Here is a 25,314-nt window from a genome sequence, read left to right as displayed (position 1 = left end):
TCCACGTAAGACCCTTAGCTTTTTGCAATCTATAATTGACAAAAGGACCGATCATGGATCGTCCAAAATCGCTGACAACTAGGGATTCCAAACTGGGTCCATGGGCCTCATGCTTCATGGTATTGGTTCATGGAATAAGGTAGGGAACCCCTGGAAGGTAGAAAAGAGTTGGATAAACAACTACCAAAGCACACTGACAGGTTAAACAGATGGGCACAAAGGCGGCAGTTAAGCATATGCAAGCCTATTCAACTTGATAAAAATAGAAAAAAAAACATTATTTTTTAATGTTCAGTAACCAATAAAGGTTACTGTACCAGGAGGATTTTGGTTGCTATTTCATGAAAAGCAGAAAGTAAACAGCAAAATGGTTGAACTACAAGTCTTGCCCTGATTCTACAGGTTTTACCAAGACCAAAGTATTATATGGAGTTTCAATCTTCATATTTATCAAGGATGGATTGCGTTCAGGGTAGGGTATTAGTTTGCAAGTAGTGATTACATTATCTTTCTTGTGTTTATTGATCTTGTTGCTAGAGATTCAGTGTCACTGGACCTGCTACTGGCCTCTGCCTTCATTAACCAGGTCCAATTTCACTTGCCCTTATTGGGATCTATGTCTATTTATCATCCACCTTATTAATAGTGAGTGAGTGAGTGGGGTAGGGGTCTTGTTTAGGATTATATGTGGGATTAAAGTGAAAGAGGTTGGGAACCAAGGGGTGTTTAGTAGGAGTTCTTAGGGCCAATGGAGGTGTTGCTTAGTTAAGGGATGTGGCCTATGGTTAGTCAGGGTGTTACTTAAGGGTAGGATTAAAGTTAGTGTTTTGTCTCATGGATTGATTAAATTAGATTGACTTAACATCGCTAAGACATGCAAGATTATTAAAGGAGTGTATTTTCAAGCAGAGAGGTTGTTTCCTAAGGAGATTCTGAGAATGTGGAACCAAGGTATTTTATTTCTGGATAAGAACTGGCCACTTAGGTCTAGATGAAGTGGAATAACCTTACATCTTAGCCTTTCTCTGTACATGCTCAGTCATTGAATATACTCAAAACTGTAATCAGTTTTAAAGAATAAGAAACGCAAAGAATAAATAGAATCAAGAAACAAAATGAACTTTATACAAAGTTGGCCACATGCTTATTAAAAAGCAGATCAGAATTGCACAACTCACTTCTTTTTCTATTTCATATGTCCTTGCTGCAACATTTTGTAAAATGTATTCATAGGATGTGGACATCAATGTTACAGTTAGGCCATCCTTCATTAACCCCTAGGTGGCAGCTTTGGGCCTTCATAAAGTGGCCCAACACATGCTGAAATTATTCTTTACGTAGAGTTCAAGGTTCTTGCATTTTGAAACAGAGGCAACAAAGAAATGCAAACTCCAGGCACAAAAGTTCACTGTTAACCCTTCCAATAAGGGCAACATGAATCAATAAATCACCTAAAACTTCATTATTGAAGAAAATACATGACCTAGAGCTCCAAAAGGAAATTCAGTTATCTTTTCAAAGCTGTTCCTTGACCATTAGTGCACTCTGGAGATAATGAAAGTAGACAAGGATGAAAGCAAAGTTCTAACTGAAGCAGAAACCCAAATTTTAAAAAAAGTTATTTTATTCATTAGTGATATGTTGGTGGCTAATGGTCCTATTAGGCTCACCTTTCAGAATAAACAGATCCTGTCAAGTAAGAGCTCATGTTTTACAGATCAGTACTGTTACCAAGTTTGTCCTACTTTACATTACCACTAAGTTCAGAAACATTAGAAACATAGAGCACTTCTTCAACAGGCAGCAGTGTATCTTAGGCCAGAATGATAACGATTCTTCAACACAATTAATAGAACAAATTGTGTTTTTTAAATTTATCTCTGCTCCCTACAAGACAGACTGATAAGCAGTCCAGTGAAAGTAGGAAAGACAAGAATGTCAAGAGTAAAAAGAGAACATAAAGGAAAGGGAAAATCTCTTTAAAAAAACACCATTAAATACATAGCTAGAGAAAGGAAATTTGAATTTTATTTGCATATTCATCAGCGAATCTGCACTTCAAGTTGTTACATTTCAAATCACTATTAACCCAGAAATTACAAAAGTTATCAGTCTGTAGAATGCTGATAGTATGTTCCTTTACAAATGAGTGCCAATACTTGCTCAAATTCATCACTCATTATCTTGTTTAATAAGGCAAGATGGTTCCTGAAAACATTTTCATTGTGCATTTAAACCTAATCTTGAACAACAACTTGGTATGCTTCACACTAGAACAGATAATCAAATTTTGAGAATAAATCTAGACATAAAAACAGAATGTGGAAATGCTCAGCATGCCAGGCAACATTTTGTGAAGAAAAAAAACCCAAATTTTTTCAAATCAAAGATCTTTCAAGAGTTTTAGTGTAAGGATATCAACTTGAAATGCTACATCATTCTCGCTACCTATCCTGCTGAGTATTTCCAGAACTTTGTTTTTATCTCAGATTTCCAGCATCTGCAGATTTTTTTTGCACTTTAAAATATTGAGTCAATCTCGTGTCAGAGGTTTCTGGACAAATTCCATACTATATTGTACGAAAATACACTATAAAGCAATTTTTCTACCTCATATTGCTGTCATACCTACTGGCTTACAAAATGTTTTGTAAACTGGTATATTTTAAAAAAACAGCAAACAAGAACTGCACCACAAAAATATGTGCTTTGTATCATTGGTACAAAAATGGTTAACTAACAATGGCCAAAGAGGATAAATTCACTTTGCATATGAACAAAATAAAATGATTTCATAGTGCAGGGAACATACATTTCTCATATAAACAAATCCCAAGTTCACAGTTAATTAAATGACAACATTGAAAGTTATCGTCTATAACTAAAGAATTCAAAGTGTAAATTTCAACATTTTGGCTATGCCTTATACCTTATTACTGAACAAATTTTGTTTACTATTAAATTACTGATGGGACGATAAGCCAAAAACTGGAATACAAATGTTGACAGTTCCTTTTGAATACAATGAACAAACTAGAAGAAAAAACACATTAAATATATTATTTAAATCCAAATATACAAACTGAAATAACACCTGTATTTGTTCTTATCCATTTCCTCCTACATTACCCAGCAACAGTTTCTCTGTCAAAAATCATTGGACAGCATGTTGAAAAATATTCTCAAGCAATACAGAAGTACAGACCTAACATATACTTTTACATTCATAGAAATCCGGTTGGGTCTGTCAAAATACAACAATGGAGCCAGTTTTCAGATAAAGGTGACTAGGTTAAGAGTAGGCAATTTTAATTTCCAGGTGTTTAAAAACTTTGTTTTAGCAAATTGTCTTAAAGTATTGCCTTTTGTAGAATGTACAATTTCAGTATTTGCTATCACTTGTAGAATTTATAAACAGAATTCCCTGCACAAGGCTTCCATGAATTCAATAAACTTTAAACAATATTTTAATCTTGGCATCAATACAAAATTGCAGCAATATTTTATTTGCACAAAGGGCACTTCAAAATTGTTCACAGGTATCAAATATACTTCCTACTTAAACCCATAGTAAAACAAGAGTCAACTTTATTAAAATAAACTTTAGTCTATTTACTTTCAATAGTTTTCTACCTGAATTTTATGGTACCTCTCACTCATATCCAAGACCATTTTACTTTGCAGATGACTATTATTACTCCCCATATTACTTCCGCTATCGAAGACTTTCTTAATTTTACGACATCACAGAAAAAGCTTTCAACAGAACAAAAGTCCAACAAAAAAAATCCTGAGTTTTCAACTTGAAGAGTTTCTCATTCAGACTTCTTCGTCTTCCTTCTTTTGATATTTTCAGCTTCCTCAGAAGGAAAACCTGGGGGAGCAGGGCAGCTTTTCCGCTGCAATTCTTCCTTGTTTGAAGCTTCTGTCTTAAAATTGTTTTCAGAGGAAATGGATTGCCAACTAAAAGCCATACGGTACAAAGCAACTTCCATTGGTGCAAAAGGTGAAAGATGAATATTAAAGAGCACCATTGCAACCTGAAATACAAAGTGATATATTGGCCAAATTGTACAGGCCTATGAAAAGCCAAGATAACTCCAATATTAAAAATATGACAAGCTGCAAAAGGATGCAATATAATATTAGTGCTGTCTAGCAGCTATAACAGTATTCTATTTACTGGCAATAACTTGTTCTTCAGTGAAAGACCATTCAAAAGGCAATTATGATGTAAATAAACAAAAGGTTCAGACAAAATTAGTGCCATAGTTTACAGACATTGCTTTTAAACTCTTCCCCAAGCAATCAACATTAAGAATTTGATTTTTACTTATCAGCGATTAATATGCTGACCAACACCAGATTAATTGAAGAATCCTGCTCATTACCTGGGTAATGAACAGTACAGCCCTCAAAGAGCTGGGATTGGTTGAGAACAACTTCAGTTAACTTTCTGGGATTACTATCCAATTTAACAATCAAGCATGAGAAGGCAAATATAAGCCACATTTCCTTACCAAAATTATCCAGAAAAAAATGCAAAGACATACAATTTATACTTATTGCATAGCATTAAAGGCCAGTAGAATTTAAAAAAAACTCCGTGAAACATTGCCAAGGGCTCATAAAAGTAACTTTGTTTTCATCATCAAAGGCCCCACTAACAAACAAAATTTGGTCACACTGTCCTGATGACACCATGCTTTTTACAGGCTAGTTTTACTTAATGTAACATTGTTCTGAGAAAATAAATTCACTCATCTATATTGGAAAAGAAAATCCTAGATTTCTATCTAGTTCAGTGTCTCAAAACTTCTTTTCATCCCTTCAGCAGCAATGTGTACTGCCACCAATGCAACAGCAAAACCTTCACATCTTAATTAACAAAAGAATTCAACTGAAAAAAATTCTTGCCATAAATCTGAAACAAAAACAGACAATAATAGGCTATGCAATTGCACATATAAAAATAGCAGGTAATACAGTTTAAGGAAATAAAAATGTAATGCACTAAAAATTCTTATTTTCTTATTCTGCATGTATTTGTTGCAGTTAGGGAAAATGCACTCATTATTTGTTGTATAATACTTTCAACATTTACACATCATGTCAAAAATTTTCAAGATTTAAAATGCTTAAATCATATAGATGGGTACTTAAGAATAATACACACCACACACACAATGTTGGAGGAAGTCAGTTGGCCAAGCAGCATCTATGGAGAGGAATCAGGTCAACACCCTTCATCAGGCCTCATCAGGTACTGATGAGGGGTACCAGCCTAAAAATCATCTCTTTATTCCTCTCCATAGATGCTGCTTGCCCTGAGTTCCTCCAGCATTTTATTACTCTGGATTGCCAGCACCTGCAGAATCCCTTGTATTTACGATTTGTCAGATATTCAGTCTTCCAATCACAATCCCCCATCACAAAAGACTGTCCACAAACAAGAGAAAATCTGCAGCTGCTGGAAACCTAAGCAACACACACACACACACACACAATGCCGGAGGAACTCAGTAGGCCAGGCAGCATTTATGAAAAAGAGTACAACTGATATTCCGTACTTGGGCTGAAACCCTTCATAAGGATAGGGGGTGGGGGGGGGGGAAGGAGTAACAGTAAGGTGGTGGCTGGGGTGGGAGGAAGAAACGCAAGGTGATAGGTGAAACCAGGAGGGTGGGGAAGGGGTGAAGTAAAGAGCTGGCAAGTTATTTGATGAAAGAGATATTACGCAGGAGAAAGCGGAATCTGATAGGAGAGGGTCTCCAATGTAAATAGGGCACGTTCGCCAAGCACTTACATTCCATCCACCAAAAAAAGCGGGATCTTCCATTGGCCACCCATTTTAAATTCCACTTTCTATTCCCATTCCAACATGTCAGTCCATGGCCTCCTCTACTGCCTCAATGAAGTAACACTCTGGATAGCCTCCAACTTCGTTGCATGAACATCAATATCTCCAATTTCCAGTAAAGCCCCCCCCACCTCCTTCACCAATCCCCATTCCCATCTTTCACCTCATCTCCTTACCTGCGCTTCCCCCCCGCCCATCACCTCTCTGCTGCTCCTCCCCTTTTTCTTTCATCCATGGCCTTCTGTCTTCTCCTATCAGATTCCCTCTTCTCCAGTCCTGTGTCTCTTTTGTCAATCAACTTTCCAGCTCTTTACTTCAACCCCTCCCACCTGGGGCTTAACCTATCACCTTGTGCTTCTTCTTTCCCTCCCCCCACCTTCTTACTGACTCATCCTTTTTTTCCCTCCAGTCCTGATAAAGGGTCTTGGCCCGAAATGTCGACTGTACTCTTTTTCATAGCCTGGCCTGCTGAGTTCTTCCAGCATTTTGTGTGTTGCTCACAAAAGACCACATTATACATGAGGGTAAACAAAATTAAGTAGTGTTAGTTAAATTTTAATTTGCTACTCATCTTGTAGAAACATTATTTATTGTGCCTGGAATCATGGTGTAATCACTGCAAAGTTTTATTTCTAACACCATACAAAATTACAACACACCAAAACATGTAAATGTCTAGGTGATTGGGCATTGGTCAAATCTGTAAATTGACACAATCATACTTAGTTTTCACCTCAGTTGCTTGGATCATTCCTGAAAACCCTGCATTCAAATCAGCTTGAAAAAATGTTTCTGGAATGTACAAAAAGCTAACAGTCCAAATAGAATGCCCCATACCCAAGCTGTGCCAAGGCAGTTTGAGTTACTACTTCCTAAAAAAATTTGTTTGATTGGTTACTTAAACTCATAACTTATATCCTATTTTTACTGTACTCACATTATCAAGAGAAGTCTTTGTTAAGGAAGTAAATTTGACTTCCTTCCAACCATCTTAAACACACAATCAATTTTGATAAAAAATTCATTTATAGTCTTAACCCAATAACATTTGAATTAAATTCTTGAAAGCCAATGTAATCAGCTAAATATGAGAGGGTTCAAATGTTCTTTTTGTATTCACATTTTGTCCTTTTGAAGCACCACTGTATTTACAGGGAAATAAACACAATGACACCACAGCATAAAAATAATGGAACAGCTGATAGCAACAAAATCGCAGTAGCAGAGCTGAAGTAGGTTGACCCAGTTATCCATTCGGCACTTCAGTGTAACGTTCTGAGCCAGAGTGAAAAACTCATGGATCTAAAATAGGCTATGCTTCCTCTTTTAAAAATCGTAAGTCAAGCAAATTCAAGATTAATTTGAACTTCAAAACAGAATTTTCTTGATCATAAAAGATCAAAGTACTACTTAGAATTTTGGAATCTTTTTTCTCCCCACACATTTTATTTCTTGTCCTTCAGAGGTTACTAATAAACAGGATCCCAGCATTTATTGCTTTTGAACCATGTAATTGAAGTTAGGAAAACAGACTGCAAAAAAAAAATCCTAAATATGTGCCAAGGCTAATACAGTGGCCAAACTTTACACATCACCACAGAAATAGCATTACCAGGGGTGATTGATAAGTTTGTGGACTAAGGGAAAAGGAGTCAATTTTAGAAAACCTAGCACATTTATTTTTCAACATAGTCCCCTCCTACATGTACACACTTAGTCCAGCGTTCGTGGAGCATACAGATCTTGGACCTCCAGATAGTGTCCACAGCAGGGGTGATTGATAAGTTTGTAGCCTAAGGTAGAAAGAGATGAGTTATGCAGCTCTCGTTACATGCACATGCAGTTCAACGCTTTGATTATGCAGAAAGTTTGAAGTTAGTAACTCATCAGGGCTGATTGATAAGTTTGTGGCCTAAGGTAGAAGGAGATGAGTTATTAACTTCAATAGCCCTCTATTTTACTAAGCTCCATGTACATATCTAAATGTCTCTTAAAGGACCCTATCGTATCCGCCTCCACCACTGTTGCCGGCAGCCCATTCCACGCACTCACCACTCTCCGAGTAAAAAACTTAACCCTGACATCTCCTCTGTACCTACTCCCCAGCACCTTAAACCTGTGTCCTCTTGTGGCAACCATCTGAACCCTGGGAAAAAGCCTCTGACTATCCACACGATCAATGCCTCTCATCATCTTATACACCTCTATCAGGTCACCTCTCATCCTCCGTCACTCCAAGGAGAAAAGGCCAAGTTCACTCAACCAACTCTCATAAGGCATGCTCCCCAATCCAGGCAACATCCTTGTAAATCTCCTCTGCACCCTTTCTATGGCTTCCACATCCTTCCTGTAGTGAGGCGACCAGAACCTAGCACAGTACTCCAAGTGGGGTCCGACCAGGGTCCTATATAGCTGCAGCATTACCTCTCAGATCCTAAATTCGATTCCATGACTGATGAAGGCCAATACACCGTATGCCTTCTTAACCACAGAGTCAACTTGCGCAGCTGCTTTGAGCGTCCTATGGACTCAAACCTCAAGATCCCTCTGATCCTCCACACTGCCAAGAGTCTTACCATTAATACTATATTCTGCCATCATATTTGACCTACCAAAATGAACCAATTCACACTTATCTAGGTTGAACGCCATCTGCCACTCCTCAGCCCAGTTTTGCGTCCTATCAACGTCCCGCTGTAACCTCTGACAGCCCTCCACACTATCCACAATACCTCCAACCTTTGTGTCATCAGCAAACTTACTAACCCACCCCACCACTTCCTCATCCAGGCGATTTATAAAAATCACAAACAGTAAGGGTCCCAGAACAGATCCCTGAGGCACACCACTGGTGACCGACCTCCATGCAGAATATGACCTGTCTATAACCACTCTTTGCCTTCTGTGGGCAAGCCAGTTCTGGATCCACAAAGCAGTGTCCCCTTGGATACCATGCCTCTTTACTTTCTCAATAAGCCTTGCATGGGGTACCTTATTCAAATGCCTTGCTGAAATCCTTATACACTACATCTACTGCTCTTCCTTCATCAATGTGTTTAGTCACATCCTCAAGATGAAAGCATGGTTGAAGTGTTGTTATATGTAAGGGAACTAGAAAGAGACGTAAAGGGCAAGTCAAAATTTCAGGATTTTTAAAGAGGAGGATGTCCAGTCACCAGCATCCTTGCTTGTGCAACAGATGCAGCACCATCAATGACAGAACACCACTTGAACTTATTATTTCCTTGAAAAAGCTGTACCTAACATATTTACTATTCACTATGCAATTCACAGACAACATCTTGTTGCAACAACTTAAGTGATCAGCTGCACAAATCATTAAATACTTTCCGTATAGTGGTAAATAAAATCCATTCCTGAACACTTACAATGAGAAATCAACAGGAAGCATAGAGAAAGAACTGATCTCACTACAAAATAACTGAGCCAAAGCAGAGGTTCAAAAAAAATCATATCAAGACTTATGGTTGCAGAAAGAAATCTCTGAATGCTATCCTGAACTGGGGGAAAAGATCAAGATATTCTTTATTGCCTTTACAACATGATATTTAGTGGAGTGTGGTTTCAGTGCAGTTGTTCAACTTCATTCAAACTAGACACTAGAATACTACAGCACAGTACAGGCCCTTGATGTTGTGCCAACCCATATATTTAGTTAAAAAAAAACATACTAAACCCACACTACCCCATAACCCTCTATTTTCCTTTCATCCATATGCCTGTCCAAGAGGCTCTTAAATACCCCTAATGTTTTAGCCTCCACCACCATCCCTGGCAAGTCATTCCAGGCACCCACAACCCTCTGTGTAAAAAACTTACCCCTGACGTCTCCCCTAAACTTTGTACATATGCCCTCTGGTGTTTGCTATTCGTGCCCTGGGAAACAGGTAATGGCTATCCACACTATCTATGGCTCTCATAATCTTGTCAACCTCTATCAAGTCCCCTCTCACCCTTCTATGCTCCAAAGAGAAATGCCCCAGTTCTGCTAACCTTGCCTTATTAGACTTGTTTTCCAATCCAGGCAACATCCTAGTAAATCTCCTCTGCACCGTCTCCATAGCTTCCATATCCTTCCTATAATGAGGTGACCAGAACTGAACACAATATTCTTAAGTGTGGTCTCACCAGAGATTTGTAGAGTTGCAACATGACCTCTCTACTCTTGAACTCAGTCCCCCTATTAATGAAGCCTAGCATCCCATAGGCCTTCTTAACTATCCTATCAACCTGTGCAGCGACCTTGAGGAATGTATGGATTTGAACCCCAAGGTCCCTCTGTTCATGCACACTCTTAAGTAACCAACCATTAACCCTGTACTCAGCCTTCTGGTTTGTCCTTCCAAAATGCATCACCTCACACTTATTCGGATTGAACTCCATCTGCCACTTTTCTATCCCACTCTGCATCCTGTCTATATCCTCTTGTAACCTTCGACAACCTAAAGCTCCATCCACAACTCCTCCAATCTTCGTGTCGTCTGCAAACTTACTCACCCATCCTTCCGCCTCTTCATCCAGGTCATTTATAAAAATCACAAAGAGCAGGGGTCCCAGGACAGATCCTTGCGGCACTCCACTAGTCACTGACTTCCAGGCAGAATACTTTCCTTCCACTACTACCCTCTTCTTTCTTCCTTTAAGCCAATTTTTTATCCGAACAGCCAAGGTTCCACTGATCCCATGCCTCATGACTTTCTGGATGAGTCTCTCGTGGGGGACCTTGTCAAATGCCTTGCTAAAATCCATGTAGACCACATCTACCACCCCAGCCTCAGCAACTTCTTTTGTTACCTCTTCAAAAAACTCAATTAGGCTTGTGAGATACGACCTTCCCTTCACAAAGCCATGTTGACTATCCTTGAGTAGACTGTACTTCTCCAAGTGCTCATTGATCCTATTCTTAAGGATCCTTTCCAATAGTTTGCAAAGTAACGAAACAGACTGCAAATTACCAAACATGGGGATCTGAGACTCCTTCTACATGACATTAATCACAATGCTGAGAAGCTGATATCACTGCACCAAGCTCATCCATCATATTGAAAGGTGAAAAAGCAATTAAGTATGAATAGTTGGACTACTGATATACACACTAAAATTGATGAAAACTGTTTTGCTGGAATTAAATAATTTTATTTCTAGCTTTAAATTGATTTTAGATTTGAATAACTTTTGCAATTATTTGTCACAACTTTGAATTGGCAGTTCCTATTGTATTTCACTGTGGATCGCAAATCAGAATTCCTTAAAGCTTTCATGTAATAACTGGAAAGGGAGAGGGGGCATTGGGGATGTGGTCAGGGAGCCAAGGGGGTGGTAATCCAAAAAAGTTTTGGAACCACTGCCCTACACAAAACAGAGCAAATTAAAAATTGTTGGGTATAAATAGGATTAAATACACAGCGAGGGCAATCTGCTTGTCCAGCACCACCAAAGTTACAATTGCAACAAGCAATCAAGAATTTTACTCTATATCACAACCAACTTAAAAGCAAACCAAAGGTGCCTTGGAAAGAAATATTTTGTTATGCTGAAGGTTTTCCAAGACGAGAAAATGACTGATTTATTCCATCTAAATCATATTCATGAAATAATATTTTTATACCAACTTCAAGTTCCAGATCTCTCTCATTGTTCTAGGCAAAGAAAAAATTCAGTCCGAAGTTTCCACATTTGTCAAATACTATGCATAGAGCAATTCAAAACATTCAGCACCAGTCTGACATCACATTTAAATTGTTTGTTTCTGACCCACAGTCTCAAAAGAATAGAAAATGTATAATTCTTGTGTTCATTGTATATACTTACATGAAAGTAGTGAAGACAAAAAAATGACAAATTGTCTCACACAAGTTAATATGAGGAATCAGCAACAATTCCATTACCATATCTTTATTCTGCAAAAGGAAAATAATACATTTGCTACCATTCACATACCTTTGTTGAAACTACAAACATAGTGTACAAAAAGATCAGGTTGTGTCTGGTAATAGGCAGATAATTCATCTGTTGCAAAGTAAAGAGCACAGCGCCTATCAGAGTTACTTTTGTTGCACTGAAATAGAAACAGGATAATTAATATACAAATTAACAACATTTAGTTATTCTTCCATTATGTAGTCTACACTCAGAATACTCAGAAGTTAAATTCTCAACTAATTTTGTTACGCAGTAGCAATATTTTGAAAAAAATAGTAGAACTAGGTCTTATTCTTCACCAAAGTCCATAAGCATTTTTTTCTCTAGCAGTAGCAAGCCACAGCTAATTTTTCAAAAATCCATGTATAACCTAAGGCTATCTACTGCCCATGACTTTCATTATTGTTGGATTAAGCTTTGAGATTTAATAGGAAGTGTAAATGTTCAAAGTTTCTTTTAAAAATGTCATGCAAGTATCTAGACATTTTTCTGACTGTACTGTACATAATACTGGAATATGCCCTTAACCCTAGAAAAATATATATGCATAGGACCAGAATCACAAAAAAGCTATGGATGACAGGGACTCTATAAATGAATGTTTTTTGTAAAAAGGTAGCAAATATACAAAATCTAAAGAAATACATTTTAACACAGAAATCTCTATTAGCAAGGAGACCTTTGTTTCAAAACAGACTTATTCCTTTTACAATGGACAATCAACTTTTATATAATTGGTACCAAAAAGGGATTAAATTTATAGGAGATTGTTTTGAACGAGGTATATTGATGTCATTTGAACAATTAAAGGATAAATATAAAATATCTAATAATACTTTCTTTTGTTACTTTCAATTAAGGGCTTACTTAAAAGGTAAGCTGGGTCAAACAATGTTTTTGCCAAAACCTAATGAAATTGAAATTTTAATTCAAAAAGGGAAAATTAAAAAAATTTCTTGTATGTATAATTTGATTCAAGAACAGACAATTAAACAAGGAACCCATAAGTCAAAGCAAAAATGGGAAACAGATTTGAATATTAATATTGATGAAACAAATTGGTCAAGACTCTGTCTTGACAGTATGACAAATACAATAAATGTTCGACTTAGATTAGTACAATATAATTTTTTACACCAATTATATATTACACCACAAAAAATAAATAGATTAAATTCAAATCTATCTGATAAATGCTTTCGGTGTAATCAAGAAATTGGTACTTTTTTTACATTCTACTTGGTCTTGTTTTAAAATTCAACCCTTTTGGATAAATTTAAGAGTCTTATTGGAACAAATTACTGGAACTAACTTCCACATAACCCTGTATTATTTCTATTAGGTGATATTGAAGGGATAAAACCGAAACTTAAATTGAATAAATATCAGAAAGAACTTATAAAAATTGTATTGGCAGGAGCTAAGACTATAGCAGTTACTTGGAAATCTGATTCGTATTTAAGTATGGATCGTTGGAATAATGAAATGGCTAGTTCTATTCCACTCGAAAAAATTACTTATAATTTAAGAGATAAATATGTAACATTTTTGAATATTTGGCGCCCTTATTTACAAAAGATAGGATGGCATATTTAAGTGCTCCGATAAAGACCTTGGTCCCTTGGGGAAAGTAACGAATAATTATACCAAATTTATTTTGAATCCCATGGAGCATGTGGAAACCTTCCAATACCCAGGCGGCTCTTTTCTTTTTTCTCTCTTTCTTTCTTTTTAGGTAGGACTATATATATGGGGGGGGGGGGGTAGATTTTATCTTTTCATGTATTCTTTTTGAAAACTCAATAAAAATTATATTAAAAAAAAGAAATACATTTTGAGAGCACCTTTGAATACAGTATTCTAATATGTTATTGTAAAGTATTACTCCAGGATGAATCATCTGTGCATTGGTCTAATTGGTAAAGTGAACTCAGGTTTGCAATACTGCAGAATGGTTTAAGTAGTGCAGAATATTTTAAGTTCTTACTCAGTAGTAATCTTACCCAAGTCTTGTTCACAAAGGAAATGACAATTTACATTTTCACAATTGATCAGCCTATTGATTTCAATGGAAGAAATAATCAGAATTTTATCAACTAAATTACATCAGGTTTATGTGCATAGATGCAAGAATTAAACTGCCTCAAGTGAATGGATCAAAGGGACAGTGAAGATTTAGAAATTGCTATTTCAGCAATGGGCAATTGCAAAGGGGGTAATGTCTATTCACCTACAATAGCAATAGAAGGAAGATTTTATGACAGCAGCAGTAACAAAAACACTTCGGAACTTTGTAATATGGAATAACATGCTACAATGGCATTTATCAGATCTCATGTTACATTCAGAACTACTTCTTTCACAGTTTAATCTTTCCTGCCTTTCATGTCCTTAGAGACATCCCCTATTCTAATGAAAAGGCACTGATCCAAAACGCTTCTCACCCTCAATGCTGCTTGACCTTCTGACTATTTCAACACTTATTTTATTTACATTCCAGAATTTCAACATCCAAGGTATATTGTTCTGTACAAAATATTCTTAAACTCAAAATAAGGAAAGTAAAGTCTGACTAGGTTTTGCTCATTTACTGCCATTATGGCAGAAAATAACTTCTTCATATTCAAAGGGAAGGGGTGGGGGGTGGAAGGATGAGGGCCAAAGCAGTGATTAATTTAAAAATGATGTTGAGCTTCTGTCTCCCTATAAAGATGACAAGATATTCTACTTACACCAGGACGAGGAAAAATAGACAAGAATATATTCTTTTCCTTTCCCAGACAGGAGAAGAAATAATTGTAATGTTATTAAAGATCTTTCCTTACAAGTATAGGCATTGATCATCTGGCTTTTTGATTAATTTAGAGTTTTTTCACAAGCACATTAATCTTTACTCTAATAATTGTGAAATCCCGTAAGCAACGATATTTCCAATATACTCTGCTGCCACAATTTACACTTTATTTTCATTTCTGAAAATAATCATGTTACCTGTTATCTTGAAGGAAGAAAATTAAATGGGGCATTAAGATTTAAAGCAATTTTTTTTTTCTAAAGAGGACAGCCAAAAAATTGGAAATAGCTCAGTACTTTCATTGTTACTTCAATTTAAAACAAATGCAACACAATGTTGAAACCATTACATACTAGGACATTTTCAGCAACTCATTTCTCTCAGGGATCCAGACACCACGCACGAGTTGTTCGAAATTGGATATCAAGCCAGAACCAGCACCTGTGGATAGACACTGCAAAAAATTAATATTTACAATAGTGTAATAACTGAATATCACAGTTCCCAAGACAGCATAGGTGAGACACGAAAACATTTTACGCGCAGCTAACAAAACTACTAAATATTCTACTAAATAATAGATTTTAGAAACTACGATCACTGCAATCTGCGACCTGTAATTTCCATTTGGCAGTTGTGCTTCTGAACCATCTGAATGACCTGGAGTTTTTGCAGTATCCTGAAGGATTCCATGAAATGGACTCTTGAGAATGCAGGTAATGCCGCAGCAGATATTGGTGGAACGGACTTCAGACTGAATTGAAGCAGTGCGGCCCAGGCCCGAGAGCGAAAAACAAACCAATGGTTAGCTGAATTAAGCACCGAGCCAGAATAAAAACATTAAAGCATTAAGCTCAGGGTGAAGGATGAACCGGTGTTCAGCTCACTGATCCGTAAGAGTTTACACGCCTCAACGATGAACTGGTTTCATGGCTGTGGACTCACTTTTGGCAACTATGTAGTTCCTGTTCTGTGTATTATTTATTTACTTTTTTATCTTTTGCATGATTTATTCTTTTTTCACACATTGAATATTTGACAGTCTTTGTGGCGTGGGTTTTTTTGTGGATTCTGTTGTGTTTATTTGCTTTGTGGCTGCTTGCAAGACGAATCTCAAAGTTGTACATGGCATACCTACTTTGATAATAAATGTACTGTGAACTTTGAAAAGGAAGAGATAAATAATTGTACTCCATAATTGTATTTTGTCTTGAAGAAACTGTATACCCCTCTCTGCCATGCAACATTATTCAATTATGTGATGATGGAAAAACACAAGAGGTAATCAAATTCCTTCTTCTAATTGTTACCCAGTAGCAGAAGTTGGAGAATACGAATGGAATAGCATGACAACACGTTTTAGCATTTTTCACAACTAGGAGGCAAGAATAAAAGAAAAGGCGAAAAGAAAAGTACATGTACAATATGAATGAAACAGCCTCTTACCTTTAGCCCATCCAACAGCAATTACAGCAAGCCATCCATTTCTGTAGCGGTTGTGTGCATCCACTACTCCTGCAACAATTTTGCGGGCTCTTGTTACCTCCTTCATACCAGCTATAAATAATTTGGTTGGTAAAAAGTTGCAACATTTGTAGAACTTGTCATATGGACAGTAGAATATTAAATACCTAAAAATATCAAGAAAATAAGAGGGCTGACCTTTAGAGAAAGCAGTATTATATATGAATCTAAAGTATCTTGACAAGGAAAATTGCTTCACTGCAAAAATCCAAGTTAATATAATTACATATTCCTGGGTTTTCCTCCCATTTCATTCACAAAGAGGTAAAATCTATGTTTTATCTAAGCCAATTGACAGAGAACATTGAAACAGTCTAGATTATTTCACTTCAAGAAATATATGTACTTCCATACAAACGGCACCATGGAACAAGCTATAATAAAATTGCTGCAAAGGTGTTTTATGCCTCCTCCTACCATCACTCCACACCCCTTTACCAACTTTGCACACTAATATCAGTAAAGTTTGCAAATAAGAAACTTTTGGCCTGAACAACAAGTTTGGGCACTGACTCTTTGAAATGTCAGCTCTCATCAGAGAAAAGAGATAATACCATGAAGGCATCAACATATCCAGTTTCTACAGAAATTGTTCTTTATTCTCAAGGCAAACTTTCAAAAAAAAAAATAATCAGTAAAATAGTAAAGCATGCTGGAAAACAAATTGATCTTGCAAGTAATGGTTACCAATATATTTAATCAGAATCTCAGATCAGAGAGAACCATATTTGAAAATCCTTCCAAATTTTAATTTTGCAAATACTCTATCAATACTCATTTGGATTATTCAACAAGTCAAAACATCACTATTTGTTTAATATTCCCTCTTTGTCAAACAATAGCAGGGAACATATTCTCAACAGGCATTAATGACAAACTTCAAATATAAGCAACTGTGTTCCCAGAAAATACTGAAGCCTTTGCTTTTAATACAATGGTTAAATTTGTATTTTATAGGTCCTGTCTTGAATGATGAAATGAAAGTTTGCCCTTAGAACATAGAATGATGCTAAAGAAAAATCCTATAATTTGTGTAAAAAAAAAGAGGCTATAAAGTAACAATTGAAGATTCGACAAAAACCATTATACTTAAGAGGAGACAATGTCCGATGTATTTCCTACAAAATGTAAAGAGGGGTTAACAAAATGGGAATTAATTGGTTTAGTATAAATTAGGCGACACCAAAACTGGGGTTTAATAACATGAAAGAAAGACAGAAATATGGAACCAAAAGCAATACAAAGCCACTTGCAATTAAAATGAAGCATTCTGAAACATAGTTATCAAAGATGTTTGTAACTGGGCAAATAATGCACATCATTCGTCAGTACTGCAAAAATTAACTGTCAAGTTTCCACCTGTAACATTTAAACTCATTTCTATTTGGGGGAGCACAGCAAATTCTTTATTGGAGCAGTATCTTGATAATGCCTTTCATTGTATTTACCATGCTATCAGGGACAGTCAGCATGGCTTTGTGAAGGGCAGATCGTGTCTAACAAGCCTGATAGAGTTCTTTGAGGAGGTGACCAGGCAGATAGATGAGGGTAGTGCAGTGGATGTGATCTACATGGATTTTAGTGAGACATTTGAGAAGGTTCCGCACGGTAGGCTTATTCAGAAAGTCAGAAGGCATGGGATCCAGGGAAGTTTGGCCAGATGGATTCAGAATTGGCTTGCTTGCAGAAAGCAGAGGGTTGTGGTGGAGGGAGCACATTTGGATTGGAGGATTGTGACTAGTGGCGTCCCACGAGGATCGGTTCTGGGACCTCTACTTTTTGTGATTTTTATTAAGGACCTGGAGGTGGGGGTAGAAGGGTGGGTTGGCAAGTTTACAGACGACACAAAGGTTGGTGGTGTTGTGGATAGTGTAGAGGATTGTCGAAGATTGCAGAGGGACATTGATAGGATGCAGAAGTGGGCTGGGGTTCAACCTGGAGAAGTGTGAGGTGGTACTCTTTGGAAGGACAAACTCCAAGACAGACTACAAAGTAAATGGCAGGATACTTGGTAGTGTGGAGGAGCAGAGGGATCTGGGTGTACATGTCCACAGATCCCTGAAAGTTGTCTCACAGGTAGATGGGGTAATTAAGAAAGCTTATGGGGTGTTAGCTTTCATAAGTTGAGGGACAGAGTTTAAGAGTCGCGAGGTAATGATACAGCTCTATAAAACTCTGGTTAGTCCACACTTGGAGTAGTGTGTCCAGTTCTAGTTGCCTCACTATAGGAAGGATGTGGAAGCATCGGAAAGGGTGCAGAGGAGATTTACCAGGATGCTGCCTGGTTTAGAGAGTATGCATTATGATCAGAGATTAAGGGAGCTGGGGCTTTACTCTTTGGAGAGAAGGAGGACGAGAGGAGACGTGATAGAGTAATACAAGATATTAAGAGGAATAGATAGAGCGGACAGCCAATGCCTCTTCCCCAGAACACCACTGCTCAATACATGGCTTTAAGGTAAGGGGTGGGAAGTTCAAGGGAGATATTAGAGGAAGATTTTTTTTTTACTCAGAGAGTGGTTGGTGCGTGGAATGCACTACCTGAGTCAGTGGTGGAGGCGGACACACTAGTGAAATTTAAGAGACTACTAGACAGGTATATGAAGGAATTTAAGGTGGGGAGGGGGTTTATATGGGAGGCAGGGTTTAAGGGTCGGCACAACATTGTGGGCCAAAGGGCCTGTACTGTGCTGTACTATTCTATGTTCTATTTGTGGACTATTCCCATTAATTTCATAATTAGATCCATTAACAGAAATTAAAAAGCTATGAAGAAAAATGCATAATCAAAAATGGCTACGAATTCATAATGCTTGATTTTGATACAAATAAACATAATAAATAACACTAAGGCCAATGCAGCTATTGTAAGTCATGAGAACTGATTTAAAATGCAATAGGAAAACAAAACATTGTAGAAATCAAGCTTAGAAAAGGAAGGAACAGCAACAATACTAAATTGGGTATTTGCTGATTTTTCTTTCTATATTAAAATAATGTAAAAAAAAAGAGCAAACACAGATGGAACATCAAGATCATTTGAGGAAAAAAGCATAAGCATCTGACAGAAAGCCTAAGCAAATACACAACAAGCAGAGGAAGAAACAAGGCTATTATAATTTTTGAAGCATCCTTTGATATAGAAGTTGTGCCAAAGGACTGAAGAGTTCCCAATGTGATGCATTTATTCACAAATAACGAAGTTAATCCACCCAATTTAGTCACTTAAGACTTATACTGGTACCGAGTAACTTATTGAGTAGGATAATATGAAAAATCAACTTTAAGGAAATAGGCTAAGTAAGTTGTCTGATAATGCTTTGTCAAACTTAAGGATAACCTGATCTCCTTTTCACTAAGTGGAATACTTTTAAAGTTACAAATATCTGAGTAACATGCAAAAATGCTGGAAAAATCCTGCAGGCCAGACAGCATCAAAGGAAGGGACTAAACCATTGATGCTTTCGGCCAAGGTTAATGGTGTCTGTCCAAAATGTCAACCATTTATTCCCCTCCGTAGATGCTGCCTGCCCTGCTGAGGTCAACAGCATTTTGTGTGTGTTGCTTTGGATTTCCAACATCTGCAGAATCCCCCATGTTTACAAATACATGTGTGATTTATTTATTTATTTTTGCACAAAAGGCCGGGGACTAGGATCACAGGCCACTGAGAAGTTAATCTGATTTCATTATGTATCAAAGGGCATCACAATAAATTGATAAATCACTCATGCTCATGGTATTGTAGCCATTTGATCTCAGTGACAGGCTTTGGCTCAGAAGAGGAGTCGGCTCTGTGTAAAGCATCTGTTAACGTTTCCTTTTTGGGGTATTTTTTCCCCCCTCTCTTACTGTACTATTTAAATGGTTGTGGTGTGCTCTTCATGCCGACTGGGAGACCCAGAGTCTCCCAGGGAACTAGATCTGCATGAAGTGCATCCAGCTGCAGCTCCTTGAAGACCGTATTAGGGATCTGGAGCAGCAACTGGATAACCTTCGGCTTTTATGGGAGAGTGACGATATAATTGATCAAAGTTACAGGGAAGTAGTCACCCCAAAGTTGTAGGAGGCGAGTAGCTGGGTGACCATCAGGGGAAATGGAAAGAGGCAGATAGAGCAGAGCACCCCTGTGGCCATTCCCCTCAAAAACAAGGATATCGCTTTGGATACTTTTGTGGGGGATGGCCTCCTGGGGGATAGTCACGGCAGCCCAGTTACAGGCACTAAGCATGGGTCCGTGGTGCAGAAGGGAGAGAGAAGGGAGCAGTAGTGACAAGGGACTCAATAGTGAGGGGTATAGACAGGAGATTCTGTGGACATGAACGGGACACCCGGATGGTATGCTGCCTCCCAGGTGCCAGGGTCAGGGATGTCTCAGATTGAGTCCACAACATTTTGTAGAGGGAGGGGGAGCAGCCAGATGTCTTGATACATGGTGCTACCAATGACATCGGAAGGAAAAGCAATGAGGTCCTGAAAAGAGAATTTAGAGAGCAAGGTAGAAAGCAGAGAAGCAGGACCTCCTGGGTAGTAATTTCTGGATTGCTGCCTATGGCCATGCGCCAGTGAGGGTAGAAACAGGATGATTTGGCACATAAATGTGTAGTTGAGAAGCTGGTGCAGGGGGCAGGGCTTCAGGTTCTTAGATAATTGGGATCTCTTCTGGGGAGGTATGGCCTGTTCAAAAGTGACAGATTGCACCTGAACCTGAGGGGGACCAATATTCTATTGGGCAGGTTTATTAGAGCTGTTGGGGAGGGTTTAAACTAACTTGGCGGGGCGGGGGGGGGGGAAACCAGAGTGAAGAGACTCAAGAAAGGACGATGGTTAAAAAGTAAAGATAGCATGCAGTCAGATTATCAAAAAGGGCAGGCAGGTGATGGGACTTAGTTGCAGCCAACAGGCTGTGTATCAGATCATTAGGGATGCAAAATCAGAAAGAATAGCAAATATTGTATCAAAGTATTGTATCTAAATGCATGTAGTATAAGGAATAAGGTGAATGATCTTGTTGCATTATTACAGATTGCCAGGTATGATGTTGTGGCCATCACTGAATCGTGGCTGAATGATGGTTGTAGTTGGGAGCTGAATGTCCAAGGTTACACATTATATCGGAGAGATAGGAAGGCTCTACTGGTAAAGAATGGCATCAAATCAGTAGAAAGATGTGACATGGGATTGGAAGATGTTGAATCCTTGTGGGTTGAGTTAAGAAACTGCGAGGGTAAAAGGATATTGATGGCAGTTATATACAGGCCTCCCAACAATGGCTGGAAGGTGGACAACAGGAAATAGAAAAGGCAAGACAAAAGGGCAATGTTATGGTAGTTATGGGAGATTTGGAGGGAGGTTGGTAATGGACCTCAAAAGAGTGAGTTCGTTGAATGCCTAAGAGATAGCTTTTTAGAGCAGTTTGTCACTGAGCCTACTGGGGGGAGGAACATCGAGGGGAACGTCAACTCAGACCATGAGGGGCCTGCGTCGGGCATTTTTGTGATTTTCAGATTGGGATCAGCTATACTGGATTGGGTGTTATCTAATGAACCAGAGGTGATTAGGGGGCTTAAGGTAAAAGAACCTTTAGGAACCAGTGATCACAATATGACTGCGTTCAACTTGAAATTTGATAGGGAGAAAGTAAAGTCTGATGTAGCAGTATTTCAGTGGAGTAAGGGAATTTACAATGGAATGAGAGAGGAGGTGGCCAAAGCAAACTGGAAGAAGCTGTTGGCAGGGATGTCAGCAGAGCAGCAATGGTATGTGTTTCTGGGGAAAATGAGGATGGTACAGGACATGTGTATTCCAAAAATGAAGAATACTCAAATTGGTAAAATAGTACAATCACAGCTGACAAAGGATGTCAAAGCTATTGTAAAAGCAAAAGAAAAGACATACAACAAAGCAAAAATTAGTGGGAAGGTAGAGGATTAGGAAGTTTTTAAAAACCTACAGTGAGCAACTAAAAAAATCATTAGAAGGGAAAAGATGAAATATGAAAGCAAGCTAGTAAATATCAAAGTGGATAGTCTAAGTTTTTTCGAATATGCTTAAAAAAGAGGTGAGAGTGGATATAGGACCACTAGAAAATGAGGCAGGAGAAATAATAATGGGGGACAAGGAGATGGCTGATGAATTAAATCAGTATTTTACCTCATTCTTCACTGTAGAAGTCACTAGCCTGACCAGAATCAGATTTATCATGTGATGTGAAATTTGTTAACTTGACAGCAGCAGTTCAATGCAACATATAATATAGAAGAGAAAAAAAGTAAATAAAATAAAAATAATAATAATAAATAAACAAGCCTGATGTAATAAATAAGCCTGATGTTGTAGTGTGTGAAGGAAGAGAGGTGGGTGCAGTTACTGCTACAAGACAGAAGGTGCTCAAAAAGCTGAAAGACCTCAAGGTACACAAGTCATCCGGACCATAGGAACTGCACCCTAGGGTTCTGAAAGAGGTAGCATTAGAGATTGTGGTGGCATTAGAAATGATCTTTCAAAAATCATTGGACTCTGTCATGGTGCCAGAGGTCTGGAAAATTGCAAACGTTACTCCACTCTTTAAGAAAGGAGGAAGGCAGCAGAAAGGAAGTAATAGACCAATTAATCTGATCTCAGTGGTCAGGAAAATGTTAAGAGTCAATTGTTAAGGATGAGGTGATGGAGTACTTAGTGACACAGGACAAGATAGTACAAAGTCAGCATGGTTTCCTGCAGGGAAAATCCTGCCTGATGAACCTGTTGGAATTCTTTGAGGAGATTATAAGCGGGATAGATAGAAGGGATGCAGTGGATGGTGTATATTTGGACTTTCAGAAGGCCTTTGACAAGGTGCTAGACAAGAGGCTGCTTACCAAGTTAAGAGCCCATGGTATTACAGGAAAATTACTAACATGGTTAGAGCATTGGCTGATTGGTAGGAGACAGTGAGTGGGAATAAGAGGATCCTTTTCTGGTTGGCTACCAGTGACTAGTGGTGTTCCATAGGGGTCAGTTTTAGGACCACTTCTTTTTATGCTGTATATAAATGATTTAGATGATGGAATAGATAGCTTTGTTCCCAAATTTGCAGATGATACAGAGATTGGTGGAGGAGCAAGTAGTGTTGAGGAAACAGGTAGGATGCAGACAGATTAAGAGAATGTGCAAGAAAGTGGCAAATGAAATACAATGTTGGAAAATGCATGGTCATGCACTTTGGTACAAGAAATAAATGTGTGGACTATTTTCTAAACGGGGAGAAAAATCCAGGAATCTGAGATGCAGAGGGACTTGAGAGTCCTTGTGCAGAACACCCTGAAGGTTAATTTGCAGGTTGAGTCAGCGGTGAGGAAGGCAAATGCTACGTTAGCATTCATTTCAAGAGGTCTAGAATACAAGAGCAAGGATGTGATGCTGTGGCTTTATAAGGCACTGCTAAGGCCTCACCTTGTGAACAGTTTTGGGCCTCTCATCTTAGAAAGGATGTGCTGGCATTGGAGAGGGTCCAGAGAAGGTTCACAAGGATGATTCCAGGAATTAAAGGGTTATCATATGAGGAACATTTGATGGCTCTGAGTCTGTACTCGCTGGAATTCAGAAGGATGAGGGGGGACCTCCTTGAAACGTTTTGAATGTTGAAAGGGCTAGACCGAGTAGATGTGGACAGGATGTTTCCCATGGTGGGAGAGTCCAGGACAAGAGGGCACAGCGTCAGGAGAAAGAGACGCCCTTTCAAAACAGAGATGCGGAGAAATTTCTTTAGCCAAAGGGTGGTGAACTTGTGGAATTTGTTGCCACATGCAGCTGTGGAGGCCAGGTCACTGGGTGTATTTAAGGCAGAAATTGATAGGTTCTTGATTGGACATGGCATCAAAGATTATGGGGCAAAGGCTGGGAATTGGGGTTGAGGAGGAGATAGGAAAAAAAAGAATCAGCCATGACTGAATGGCGGAGCAGACTTGATGGGCCAGATGGCCTAATTCTGCTCCTTTGTCTTATGGTCTAAATGATCTGAAAGTCAGGACATGAGCATAAACATGCCTAGGCTCAATGTTCACTCTAATTTATTTTTACAGCTGCACAACCAACCATTCATTGCTCTGAGCAGGAATTAATTAATTTTATTTGATTTATTGATTGGTCTGTATGTCTATTTTACAGTCTAAAACTGCAGCACTTTAATAAAACATTATATAAGAGAAAATTCCAGTGGCAACAAAGGCTGTGTGCGTAGGAACATTTCAGTCACTGCGCAGCTCAGAGCGAACAGTAGTTAGGCTGGATTTTAAAAGAGCACAATATTGAAGCAAACAGATGAATAAGAGATGTTAGATAGTTAGCAGGAAGAATTGGACAAGTTAGGGGTAATTATCTACTGAAGAGGTTCTAAACTGATATCCCATTTCAATAAAGGCAGCATTGAAAAGCTATGAGCCCAACATCAATCGTAGGGAAGCTATGCAGAAAATTCTGAGGAACAGGATTAATGATCACTTGGTAAGAGTACATCAAAATAATACTCTTATACCATTTGTATATAATGATCAGCCAGTACATCCTAAAATTGTACAATGTAACAAAAGTGTAAAAGAATTGAATTCTATAATTGAATCTTTCATCTTAAACAACAATAAAAGCCGGCTGCTGCAGTGGCATCAGCACCAGACTTCAAGATGAATGGTCCCGAATTCAAATCTGGCCAGCTCCTTGCACACTTACCATGTGTTGGGTTGAGCGTTGAGCGAGCAATCAGTCTGGTAAAAAAGTCAAATGCTACAGAAACAGCAAAAAAAAAATCCACCCAATGCACCACAGGGTACAAAAAGGGACAACGATAATAAAGCTGTAAAAAGAAATTCATTTTCTTGTATGTCAACAGAATTCAAAGCTAAGTATAACAATAATCTTGTATAGATCCTGGCTAAGAGGTATAGAATTACTCTAGCACAAGCACAGAAAGAAAACCAAGGCCATAAAGATGGCGAGAAAAAGTTTTACCAAAAGTGATAAGGGAATGAAAAAGAACAAGGGAAATCTGATATTGGGTATCCTAAATTACAAACATTTTTGGCATACTTACTACATCAGAACTTATTTTAACATGTTTGTGAGGATATCTCAACAGTACAAGTTTACTAACAAAAGGAATGAAAAGTTATCATCAATCTTAAAAACACGCTAATCCACTGCTAACATGAACTACACC

General features: G+C 38.1%; 1 protein-coding gene across 1 annotated transcript in view; it reads right to left on the bottom strand.

Annotated features, from left to right (window-relative positions):
* Positions 1 to 2,006: 2,006 nt before the first annotated feature.
* Positions 2,007 to 25,314, bottom strand: part of LOC134347059 (trimeric intracellular cation channel type B-A-like) — a 43,102-nt gene continuing 19,794 nt past the window's right edge. The window contains exons 3-6 of the mRNA XM_063049112.1: positions 16,044 to 16,228; positions 14,951 to 15,038; positions 11,822 to 11,939; positions 2,007 to 4,040 (exon numbers count right to left, since the gene is read on the bottom strand). Of these exons, the coding sequence (XP_062905182.1) occupies positions 3,816 to 4,040; positions 11,822 to 11,939; positions 14,951 to 15,038; positions 16,044 to 16,228 (616 nt within the window). The 3' untranslated portion in view covers positions 2,007 to 3,815. The remainder of the gene's footprint in view (positions 4,041 to 11,821; positions 11,940 to 14,950; positions 15,039 to 16,043; positions 16,229 to 25,314) is intronic.

This window comes from Mobula hypostoma, chromosome 5 (genome assembly GCF_963921235.1).
Source record: "Mobula hypostoma chromosome 5, sMobHyp1.1, whole genome shotgun sequence".
Classification (NCBI taxonomy): Eukaryota; Metazoa; Chordata; class Chondrichthyes; order Myliobatiformes; family Myliobatidae; genus Mobula; species Mobula hypostoma.
This window is presented reverse-complemented; position numbering and strand designations above follow the sequence as displayed.